Source organism: Podarcis vaucheri, assembly GCF_965113315.1.
Source record: "Podarcis vaucheri genome assembly, chromosome: 10".
Classification (NCBI taxonomy): Eukaryota; Metazoa; Chordata; class Lepidosauria; order Squamata; family Lacertidae; genus Podarcis; species Podarcis vaucheri.
Window position 1 is genome coordinate 8,747,043 of NC_138748.1, and position 12,286 is coordinate 8,759,328.

At 41.8% G+C, this 12,286-nt stretch overlaps 1 protein-coding gene across 6 annotated transcripts in view; it reads right to left on the minus strand.

Annotated features, from left to right (window-relative positions):
* Nucleotides 1-1,052: 1,052 nt before the first annotated feature.
* The window catches only part of SRPK2 (SRSF protein kinase 2), a 93,380-nt gene continuing 82,146 nt past the window's right edge, over nt 1,053-12,286 (minus strand). For 3 of the 6 annotated variants that reach the window (XM_082239625.1, XM_082239626.1, XM_082239622.1), the window contains exons 14-17: nt 8,721-8,790; nt 7,975-8,067; nt 7,469-7,561; nt 1,053-2,647 (exon numbers count right to left, since the gene is read on the minus strand). In XM_082239625.1, coding sequence (XP_082095751.1) covers nt 2,463-2,647; nt 7,469-7,561; nt 7,975-8,067; nt 8,721-8,790 — 441 coding nt within the window. In that variant the 3' untranslated portion in view covers nt 1,053-2,462. The remainder of the gene's footprint in view (nt 2,648-7,468; nt 7,562-7,974; nt 8,068-8,720; nt 8,791-12,286) is intronic. The other 3 variants (XM_082239627.1, XM_082239623.1, XM_082239624.1) reach the window with 2 other exon arrangements.

Sequence of the window (12,286 nt, forward strand, 5' to 3'; positions counted from 1 at the left end):
CAGAATGTAATGTTAGAGGTTTTGTAAAGCAGCTCTCCAATAAATCATTCCTGCTTGTGTCCCATATATGAGCCTAACACTGAAGGAAGTTCAGTTGGAAGAACATGAGACTCTTAATCTCACGATTGTGGTTTCAAGCCCACATTGGGCAAAAAGATTCCCGCACTGTAGGGGTTGGGTTAGAAGACCCTTGTGGTTCCTTGCAACAATTCTATGATTAGTCAGTGCTGTTATTTCTGTCAACAGTTCTATAGAGTTGACTTCTCCGATTAGGATTTCTTCCACCTATTGAGAAGAATGTCTGTAGGGCTATCGATCTACTTTTAAATTCTGCAGATTTACATTACAGTGGTGCCTCGCAAGACGAAAAGAATCCGTTCTGTGATTCTCTTTGTCTAGCGGTTTTTTCGTCTTGCGAAGCAAGCCCATTGACGGATTAGCGGATTAGCGCTTTTAGCAGCTTTTAGCGGCTTAGGAAAAGGGGGGGGGGGAACCCCGCAGGAACTCGCAAGACATTTTCGTCTTGCGAAGCAAGCCCATAGGAGATTCGTTTTGTGAAGCACGTCCAAAACGGAAAACTCTTTCATCTAGCGAGTTTTCCGTCTTGCGAGGCATTCGTCTTGCGGGGCACCACTGTATATGAAATGGTTAAATTAGACCATTTTTTTGAACATCTATGCACAGCCTTGCCTCTCCTTGTCCTGTAACCTGAAATAATTTAAGAGACTTGCCACAAATGCTTTTTGCAAATGACCTCTGCAATTGAAAGTATCCCTTGGTTACTAGTGACGCATATACAGCCACTGCATTAAACAAGGCCAGCCTTGTGGACCACTGCTCTTTGGTTTTGGCACATGTGATTTGGGGAGCGATTTTGCAGTACATGCCTGTTATCTTTTTAGGCTGCTCTTTTCTTCAAAACGAAGCATTTGAAAAGGCAAAGGGGAAAATCTTATGCAGCAGCTGGCACCGGAGGACATTTCCAGGGAATAGATGACTCTAGGGAACCATTTGAATTCACGGCTATCAAAACATTCCAGGGAGCAGCACAGTTCTGGAAAAACAACCACTTTAATAAGACAACTGCAAGCACCTCAAACAATTGGTTATTGTTACAACACGGGGGTATTGTCTCACAATCTAGTTATTGCAAAGGCATGTGAATAAATTTAAAATGGACAAAGTCAAGAAAAAGTGGCACCATAATCAAAGTGTAAAACCAGAAATAATTTTACATTCATTCCACTGACTTCTAAAAGAGGCTAAAATACCCCTCCATATTTTACATTCTAAAATCTGTATTGCCTATGAGTTCTCTTTTGGAATCTACTTAGCTTTTTCGTATGAAAACACTTAAAATTTTGTGTGCAACTTACAAAGGAATATTAGTTCCTCGGTATGTCAATTCATGGGGGGAAATAAGCTAGTGCAATTTGTTTTAGAAACATGTAAAGCTATGTATGGAAGGTGCATGGTCTTTCACCGTAATGTAGGTTTTGCATTTATTCTGTCCCTTTTCCTCAAGCGGAGCACCTTTTTTCATCCAATGTTAATAATTCTGCGCGGAAAATGCTGTACATGTGCTCTTCAAATTCTTAAGCCTAGCACAAAAAACCATCCTTATGAAAACAACAGTGCCAAGTTTCCATGCCCTTACCTCACAACTGTAAAGCAAATGACACTTCTTCTAAAATGCACTTAGATATATTTTGTCCATTTGTCCTTTGAATTGAAAGTTTTAGCCTTCCTTCAAGATGTCTCCTGGAGAATGAAATCTTGCAGATTAGAGCCACTTCCTTTCCAGGTAAAATGTGGTCACCTCTATAGAAAGGAAAGTTTTTGAAACTCCCGAAGCAGTTCGAAATCCACTACATGCAATTTGTACAGTACAAGTCACTCTCGATTTAATAGCTTTACTCTGAAAATTGTGTCCCCGTCCCATTTTTAATGGAAATAAACATTTACAAGGTGCATTTACATACACTATTTTACAAGAACAATGTCCCTTTGCCCAAAGAACTGTATGTTTTTTCTCAATTCTGACTTGATAATGTCTCACACTTGTAAATTATATAATACTCAGCTAAAATATTTTCCATAAATAGTTACAAAACCTGCCAAAACACATGAAGGGAGAATAAAGGATGTTCTGTTGAAAAAGTTGATGTCTGAATGCCACACAACACAAGAAACAATGCTTAAAGACACATTAGTAAGTGTTTTTTTTTTTCCTTTCTGCAGAGAGTCTGTAAAACTACTAGCTGAAGACAAAAAGACTACCCTCCTCCCAGGAGCACAGTGCACAAAAAGCAAAATGTCGAACAGTACCTCAAAGCAAAATAAAGATCTGGGTTGAAGCCAGCTCATTTATGATCCTGTTAAGTGAATTTATAACAGTCACCATTTAAGTCTGATGTTAGGGGGGAGCGGGTGCTGGCCCAGCGTGGTATCTGGAGATTTTACTACGAATTCAACCAAGGGTGCCTAAGGCATTCGCCAGCCGAGGCTCTCTTCTCCGGAACCATTTCTAGCATAGGAACCAGAAAATCTGTAAACTCCGCGGCATCTTCCTGAGGCCAGCCGTACTTCTCCACGAGAACATCGAAGAGGCTCCAAGGTTTCAGTTTGGTAATGTGTCGAAGTTCTCCTGTATTTTTATTTTTAAAAAAAAAGAGGTAGGGAGGGAAAGGAAGAAAAATAATTAGATCTGCTGATAACTAGTCTCGATTCTCAGGAAGCACATCCAGGAAGATTTAGCCTGGCCATGGAAATTTTATTCAGTAGGCAACAACAATAAAGAGGCTTTTGTACATATGTTCATTCATTTGGGGTGTTGGGACCATCCTATATACAATTAATCAAGTTAGGTAACGTTTGATCAAAAACATATTTGATGCATACACACCTTTGAATGGATTTTTTTTACCCAAACCTATGAACATGCGAGGACATTCTTTTTCTTCTGTTGAGGACTGCATTTCCTCAAGGCCATTTTGTGAAATCTGCACTGTGGCAGGACCAAAGCCATTAATGGGTGGGCTAAGATCCATGAATGTGCTAGGACCAGCCCTCTTCTGTCTCTCCCACTCTTCCTGCCTGCCAAGTGGGCTGCTGGGGAAAGGACAGATCGCTCTTGCCAGAAGACTCATCTTATTGAGTGTATGGCTTATGGGGGTGGGACTAAATGACCCTCCAACTCTACAATTCTATTATTCCAGGCTTCCTCAACCTCGCCCCTCCAGATGTTTTGAGACTACACTCCCCATCATCCCTGGCCGCTGGTCCTGCTAGCTAGGGATCATGGGAGTTGTAGGCCAAAAACATCTGGAGGGCCAAAGTTGAGGAAGCCTGGATTTTTCTATTGTTTGAAGAGAACTTTTGAAATTAGGCCTAGAGTCAAAAATTGCCTGACCCAGGTGTAAGCTATAGACTTCAAAAAGATCAAACACTGGAGAACATTAGCTGACTGACAGGCACCTATGGTTGGGGAAATGGCCTCGTGGGCCGAAAAGGACACCCTGGCAGGCCAAAGGGGGTCCTGCAGTAGGTAACATCAAAAGTCATTAGCAAGTTGGAGGAACAGCTGCGCTGCAGAGTGTGTGTGTTATAACTTTGCTTTCAAAAGCAAAGAAACCAACCAGGAAATGTGTGCCCTGGAGCAGTGGAGAGGAGGAGCATAAAGCATAAAAATCTAAAAGCAAAAAGAGGCACAAAATGGAAGGGTCTTTGGACCAGAGCTGGGGGAGTGTAGCTGAATTTGCAACTTTTCAGAAATGGCAGGTGGAGGTGTTCTTGTGCGGTAAAGAGCTAAGGCTTCTAAAGAATTAATTACAACAAAAACTTCCGAGAAGTTACTTGTCTCTAGTGATGTCACAGGCACTGACAAAATTCCCCTGGAACTCACATTCCACCAAGTAGAATACGCAACAGCTGGATGGAAAGGGAATCTGATCCACCAGACACAAAATGTTGCTATTTGAACGATAAGGAAGCAATGTCTTGAAAGACAAGGAAACAAGTAACAACAGCACATGTATTGTCTGTCAATAATTTGGTAAGGTCCTGTGTATTCTGTGTATTTCTTCCAGTTTATGTATGCTGGATTCTGTTTAATCAACAATCAAAGATATCAACAATATCAAACTAATTTGAAATGTTTTGTTTCGAATTGAAATGATTTCTGCAGGCACTGAGCATGTCTTAGAGTTGACCTCTCCCCTCTACACATATACCCCACTCCAGGTATATAAAAGCTGGTAGACTAATCACACTTGTCTGTACTGTATAGCAAACTTGTCTTATGCCGTCATCCTCAAAATTCTTTAGCAAAACTTTTTACTCAGTTTGTAGTCAACCTATCAATGTGTGAAGTAGGAAACTTGATCAAGGAAGGGAAAGGGGATGAATCTGAAGAAAGGGACTGGAAGTGGCTGCTGCAAACTGGTTCAAGTCAGCCCTGGGTACCAATGCTCACTACCGCGTGCTATTTAACTAAAGGAGCTGAAGAAGTGAAAAACTAGATTGTTTCGGATTGGTGGTGGAGGAGAGGCTGAATCACTAATATAAACAGCAGAGGACTGCAGTGGAAGAGCCAAGGAGGCAACAGGATGCGGTCTGGGTTAGAGCATTTGAATGAGTAAGTGCATGGCCTTCAAAATATATTTTTCTTTATATTATTATTGTTGTTGTTGTTGTTGTTGTTGTTGTTGTAACATTAACTCATTTTATTAAGCTAACAAGTAAGATTTGGTAGGAAATACCAGTGTCATAAAGCATTATTATTATTATTATTATTATTATTATTATTATTATTATTTATACCCCGCCCACCTGCCTGCATCTCAGGACTCCATTACAGGGAAGGATTCACCACTGGTGTGAAACCTTAACAAAGGACGGGACATGGTTAAAGGGAGCCAAGCACCATTCCTTAGGTGGCAGGGGCAAATCAAGGCCCTTGGAAAGACAGTATTGTATTGTTGCTCATCTCTTCTTTGACAACAGGTTAAGGAAGTGTAACGAACAGGATAACCTTTGGGTATACATCCCTCCGGATACAATTATACAAGGGAACTCGGCATTCTTGGCAATGCGTCATTGTATATAGCATGTTTCAATTACACAATAAGCTATAGCGAAAAGCATTTCAAGCATTTAGTTTGCTGAAAAGGTAAAAGCCACAAGGGGGCAACATACAACCAGGTTTCTGCCTTCAACTTATTTCAAGAAAACTACATCTCTTTCATTCTTTTACTTTTCTCTGGAGAAAATGAAGGTCCCATTTACCTAAGTAGCAAAGAATACTCTTGGTTGTGGTTCACCTGTTTTTCCACCCTCTTTCTTGGTTCAAATTTGTCTGAACTACCCATGAAACTCATGAAATTCTTGGTTCAAAGCTGAAACAGCTCTGTTCATAAAACGGATTCTTTTGTTTCAGCAGAGCTTATTCTCGAGGTACGGTATGCCCAGAAGGACATTTGAATTTTGATCTCTAAGTATGGCGCATGACCTTGCACAGGCTTCACAACCTCTCCTCTCAACCACCCCTCTCATCCGCCATGTCACTGCAGAATGCAGTGTAACTGAGCGAGAGGAAACACACTGTTGAAGACAGGAAAGGGGGGGGGTGTTGCATCATAAGCGTTAGCCCAGCACAGTGGCTAAGTGATAAAACTACAAATGAGGAAGCCCCAAACTAAAAGCCTTGCCATGAACTCGATAGATCTCATTTCCCCCCACATCAACAATATTGAGATAATCATACTAATTTGCTTTGCAAGAAGAATGTTTTAAGGATTACAACAATATAATCTGCTTCAGCACACTTAACAGAGTGTGGCGCTGTGGTCTAAACCACTGAGCCTCTTGGGCTTGCTGATCAGCAGGTCGGAGGTTCAAATCTGCATGACGGGCTGAGCTCCCGTTGCTCTGTCCCAGCTTCTGCCAACCTAGCAGTTTGAAAGCACACCAGTGCAAGTAGATAAATAGGTACCACTGCGGCAGGAAGGTAAACAGGAGTTTCCGTGCACTCTGGCACTCAAAATGGTGTCCCATTGCACCAGAAGCGGTTTAGTCCTGCTGGCCACATAACCCAGAAAGCTGTCTGTGGACAAACACCGGCTCCCTCGGCCTGAAGCAAGGTGAGTGCCCTACCCCATAGTTACCTTTGACTGGACTTAACCATCCAGGGGTCCTTTATTATTTTTTACCTTATCTGATAGTGCTGATGCCGGTTTGAAGAGAGAATTACATCCAGGCCTCCCCTTGCCCCTTATGTTCCCAGAATCAAATCAGGCACTGCCTGCTTGCCTAACTGAGAGCCCGTTTGAATGTTTACCACATGAATTCTTACACCTCTAGTTTTCACTATGCAACATCCACCTTCCACACAGCTGAATTCTAGAGCAAAGCAATATATGCAAAGCCCATCTATGCTCTTTATCAATTATATAATGTACAAGTTCCCAGTGGATTGTGCCAAAGATTGCCTTTTCTTGTTCAAAGAACTGCCAGAAAGAAATATAAGAAGCACTACAGTTTGATAATAAAAATATTAATTCCCTGAAATTATTCATTCTTCACATGTCTTATGTAACCTGATTTTATGTAGGACACGTACACAATGCAGATGTGGAGGACCTGAGAACCGATAATTCAGCCCAGGGTTACACAGGGCCATGCATTGGTATCCTTCAAAGGCCTATGCGTTTCTGTATCGGTATTTTGTCACAGCAAACAACTATGATTTTACTTAAAATCTGAGTTGAACAATTTTTGAGAAAAGGCTTTTAAAGTATTTTTACTTCCCTCTCCCAGTCAATCAGAGAGTGGAGTCCTGGTATTTAATTGCCAAATTCCTAGGCTGAACTTTTGACTCTCCTCTGCTAAACTTCCTCTATTGACTTTTGTACCTCCTGGGCATCAGAACCTCTAAAACCAAAAGCATCCAAATGACAACATAAAATGCAAAAGATGTCAAAATACTTGTTGTTCTTGTGGAAAAGCAACAGCGCTTTGGGCACAGACTTCTCAAATGGTTATATCATTTCTAGATATAGTATTTTCAGGATATGAGCAGAATGTATATCTTTTGTGGTTAGAGCTTGAACAAATTTTTTATTATTATTTTGACTTGTTACAGCTATTCAAGTATTCAAGGTAAGAAGGCAACAGGGCATCTTAAATATGTTTTCTTTTTGTTTCAGTGATGCTAGGAAACTAAATTCTTTCCTTTATTGATTTCAGATAGAATAAATGGAATACTAAGCAGATATATAAGCCCAATATTTTGGATATTAAACATACCTGATAAAATAAATAAATCTGAATTCCCTGCTCTTCTTAAAAAATGGAGAACATTTACACATCTTCTTTAACATGATGTTTAAAAGCAGCCAGACTCTTCATTACCCATTAAAAAGTGTTCAGTGTCTTCTTTGAAAAGAGCAACAGTTTAAATTAGGGTTACCTTTTTTGGTGAAAAACTCCTTGGAATATTTCCCCAACATAGCGTATTTTCGAGGGATTTTCCCCAGCAGTTCAATGATCAATGCTATGTGATCTGCATTGGAGAACATTTCCAGCAAAACAGAAACATACAACAGTTTAATCAATACATTGCATGCACACACCAACACTGGCCCGGTACAGACAGAAACAGATAAGTTCTTGCTGAAAGAAAGCAGAAATGCTATTCGGTGTGAGGGGGAAAGCTATTCCCTTGTAAGACAATTTAGGGGGAAAGTTCGTTTTGCCAAAAGAAATAAATTACAAGATGACTGCACTGTTTGTTTTTCGCAAAGTGAAACAAACAATTTGTCAACGCTGCTGCTTTTTTCCAGCATTTGTTTTGCAAATAGTAATTGTTTGCAGTGTCATCTTGCAAAGTGTATGTCAGCTGTACAGGCTACACTGAGCAACTGTCTGTCCACTTCTGTCTGCATCACGGCACCTTTCAAAAAGAAGAGGTACTACCTCTGCGATTGAAGAATTCCCGAGAATATTTTCCAGAAAGAGCAAAGTGCCTTGGGATATTGCCTAGCAGCTCTATGATGTGTGCTATGTGGTCTATGAAGGAGAGAAGAAAGGGCACAGGAATGGGAAGGGCAAGGGGGAGGATGGGGTAAAAAGAGGAGGAAAGAAACTGGAATTAGTTAAAAATTCCAAAAAAAGTTCCGAACACAACAATGTTTGCAGAAAACCCATGCAGAGGTTTCACGGCCAGCAAAAGACTGACATCGCTCGTAGCACTTTGAAAGGAAAACCAAGTAACTGATGCCAGTGTTGTTACTGCTGCAAAGGACGTTACAAGCAAACAAGCGTGGAAAATGGACAGGTACACAGATGGAAGCCGGAGTTAATTGTAGCTGCTGCCTTGCTTTTCATTTAGTAATCAGCTTTCACAAACAGATACGCGTCAGTTTTGTTTCCAAAATGCTGCAATCGTGTTTCAAAAGTCCCACACTCAGATGCAGATCTTACAAGAGTTTAACCCTTTTTTCCAAGGCTTAGGGAAAGGGGCTGTGTCTGCTGCGGGGAGACTGCCCACCTACTGCTACTGGCGGGACTTTAAACTAAAGAGAAAAAATGTGGTGTTTATATTCCGAAATGAGACATTTCTGTCAGTAGACTACTTGAGCAAATAAACGAAGGCCTCTTCACGTTCTTCTGAGTCTATAAAGAGGCGCAGGGAAATACATAGACGTTAAAAAGATACATACCCTCGTCTCTGGAATAGTCTTCACCAGAATGCGGTTCAAACAGATAATCGCCAGTCGCGAGCTCAAATGCCTACAATAAAACAAGATATTGATGGGAGATCCAGGTGAGACAGCCTCAGACTTATTTCTACAGGTGATAATGATTTTAAATGCACAGAACAGGGAGAGGGGGAATTCCCTTTGAAAAGCAAGTATCTTGCTATACTGTAATCTCCTTCTGGGAGTCTCCCTTGCATTAGCATGGAAATATGGACATAACAGCCACTCTGTACTTTTAAGTGATGCAAAGCTCTCCCTAAGACACACAAACACACTCACTCATCCCCATTGTCTCTGTATAGCAAAAGAACAAAACCAACACCAAAACAACAGAGTCTGTAAAACACTTTGCCTGCTAAGACTATATTTACACAACACACTTAACTGCATAATGCGCACTGGGGCAAGGCAGTTGGAGCATATAACACCAATCCTGGCCTGACTGCTTTGGCTGCCAATCAGTTTCCGGCCACAATTCAAAGTCCTGGTTTTGACCTAAAAAGACTTAAATGGCTCAGGACCACAATAACTCATAGAATCATAGAATCATAGAATCACAGAGTTGGAAGAGACCACAAGGGCCATCGAGTCCAACCCCCTGCCAAGCAGGAAACACCATCAGAGCACTCCTGACATATGGTTGTCAAGCCTCTGCTTAAAGACCTCCAAAGTAGGAGACTCCACCACACTCCTTGGCAGCAAATTCCACTGTCGAACAGCTCTTACTGTCAGGAAGTTCTTCCTAATGTTTAGGTGGAATCTTCTTTCTTGTAGTTTGGATCCATTGCTCCGTGTCCGCTTCTCTGGAGCAGCAGAAAACAACCTTTCTCCCTCCTCTATGTGACATCCTTTTATATATTTGAACATGGCTATCATATCACCCCTGAACCTCCTCTTCTCCAGGCTAAACATGCCCAGCTCCCTTAGCCGTTCCTCATAAGGCATCGTTTCCAGGCCTTTGACCATTTTGGTTGCCCTCCTCTGGACACGTTCCAGTTTGTCAGTGTCCTTCTTGAATTGTGGTGCCCAGAACTGGACACAGTACTCCAGGTGAGGTCTGACCAGAGCAGAATACAGTGGCACTATTACTTCCCTTGATCTAGATGCTATACTCGATGCAGCCCAGAATTGCATTGGCTTTTTTAGCTGCCGCGTCACACTGTTGGCTCATGTCAAGTTTGTGGTCAACCAAGATTCCTAGATCCTTTTCACGTGTACCGCTCTCAAGCCAGGTGTCACCCATCTTGTATTTGTGCCTCTCATTTTTTTTTGCCCAAGTGCAATACTTTACATTTCTCCCTGTTAAAATTCATCTTGTTTGTTTTTGCCCAGTTCTCTAATCTGTCAAGGTCGTTTTGAAGTGTGATCCTGTCCTCTGGGGTGTTAGCCACCCCTGCCAGTTTGGTGTATCAAGGACACCTCTCTCTATGTGAACCATCCTGGACCCTGCGATCATCATCTGAGGCCCTTATTCATGTGCCCCCTCAAAATGTCTGGAGGGTGGCAACACAAGAACGGCCTTTTCTGCGGTGGCTCCCTGTTTGTGGAACGCTCTCTCCAAGAAGGCTTGCCTGGCTCCTTCGTTACATATCTTTAGATACCAGACAAAAACCGTTCTCTTCTCCCAGGCCTTTTGCTAATTAAACAATCTGCGTCCTTTTAAACTGTGTTTGGGGGGGTATTATTTTGTTTGTTGCATACGCTATGTTATATATTTTTGTGTTTTTATATTGTAAACCTCCCTGTGATCCTTGGATGAAGGGTGGTACATAAATTAATAAATAATAGTAATAAAATAGTAATAATAATAATAATAATAATAATAATAATAATAATAATAATAATAAATTTTATTTATATCCCGCCCTCCCCAGCCGAAGCCGGGCTCAGGGCGGCTAACAACAATAAAACAGTACAAAAGTACAGCATAAACAACACTCTAAAATCATTCATTCTAAAGTTAATTAATTCAAGCCACTGGCAACCATTGGGCCAGAGCTCCGCGAAGATTGCCGAGGGAGGGAGTCAGGCTGTGCCCTGGCCGAAGGCCTGGTGGAAAGATGTCAAGTCCCACAGGGCCCTGGTCTCTTGTGACAGAGTGTTCCACCAGTAATAATATTAGTATCAAGGAACCAAACAAAAATTGCTATTTTGTGGAAGTTATGAGATTCCTCTGCCACAAACCCGTAGCCCCCTTAAAGATGTAAAATTCCTACAGTTTCTTTGGAGGAACTCATTCCTGCACTCCAGGGGGGTTGGGCTAGATGACCTCTGGCATCCCTTCCAACTCTACAATTCTATGAGTCTATGAGAGAAACAAGCACACTTAAACCACCTTAAAAGAAAATAACAACAGCAGCTAGAGCAACCATTTTCATTAGGTTAGAATTAAGCATTCCTTCTCTTCATTTATTAAAATACCAGAAACCTCCAGAAGTCTTGGGGTCACGGCTGTTTTCTATCTCACAACATCATCCTGAGCACAGCCATTGAGACACATGTGCTCTGTGCAGTTACTGTGAAGCAAGGGCTATGCAAAGTATTGGGGACATAAAAACAAGAGAGAGAGACGAATTCACTATTCAACAGCGTTCTCCCTTTGTCTGGTCATCCCGTTGGCAGACTGGAATTGAGCCACACAATTTAGTATCTTCTTTACTGGTGAATGCCTAAACTGTGTTTTGTTTGTAACTTAAAAATAAACAAATATACCCTAACACGGGTGGTGGTGTTAGCTTCTTTAAGTTATCTTTCAATTATCTGGGGGGGGGGGGGAAATATGAGCCAAGGCAGATGCACAAATGTAACAGCAAAAATAGCTATGTACGTTATCTTCTTTCTCAATGGCCAATGAATACATTAACGCACCAACTAGAGTCTGAGGGTGGAGCTGCGATCGTCACAATCGTTTGCCCTGGCTTCACTCCAAGGAGTCTGAATAAAGACAATTAATGGAATCACAGTTCTCACTCCTGTTCCCAGCAGTGGCACAGGCAAACTACTGGCAGATGTGGCGAATTCCTATACATCACGGATTTCCAGCTGGTGTAATGACATACCTCACAGGACTGTGCAGTCCTTTCCCCAGGGAAAGACCTCTTTCCCCTTCTTTCATATGAGCAAAACACAGCTTCATAAAATAACGGGGACTCAGTCAATGACAGTGTAGTTTCTGACACATTCAGCCCAGTTCTGCTCTTTTGTCGCAGCGGTTGCCATTATATTCCTCCCCCACAGGGTGGGGAGAGATCAATGGCCTATGCTTTGACCACTAAGCAGACAGGGGCTCTCAGTAATATCCACAAGGCGCATACCACATGTACGGAGTAGAAACAGCAGAAGAGATCCAAGCCTGCACATATATCATGACAAACCAATATTACGCGCATTCCCAGTTACCGAACAGGTTTTTGTAACCAGGGCCCATTCAGGTAAACCATGTTCCTTCTTAAGAGGGTGAGAAATGAACTAGGAGAGACGAAGCAATGCTTGCCACAAATCTCCATCTAGGCATTTCCAATGGCAAC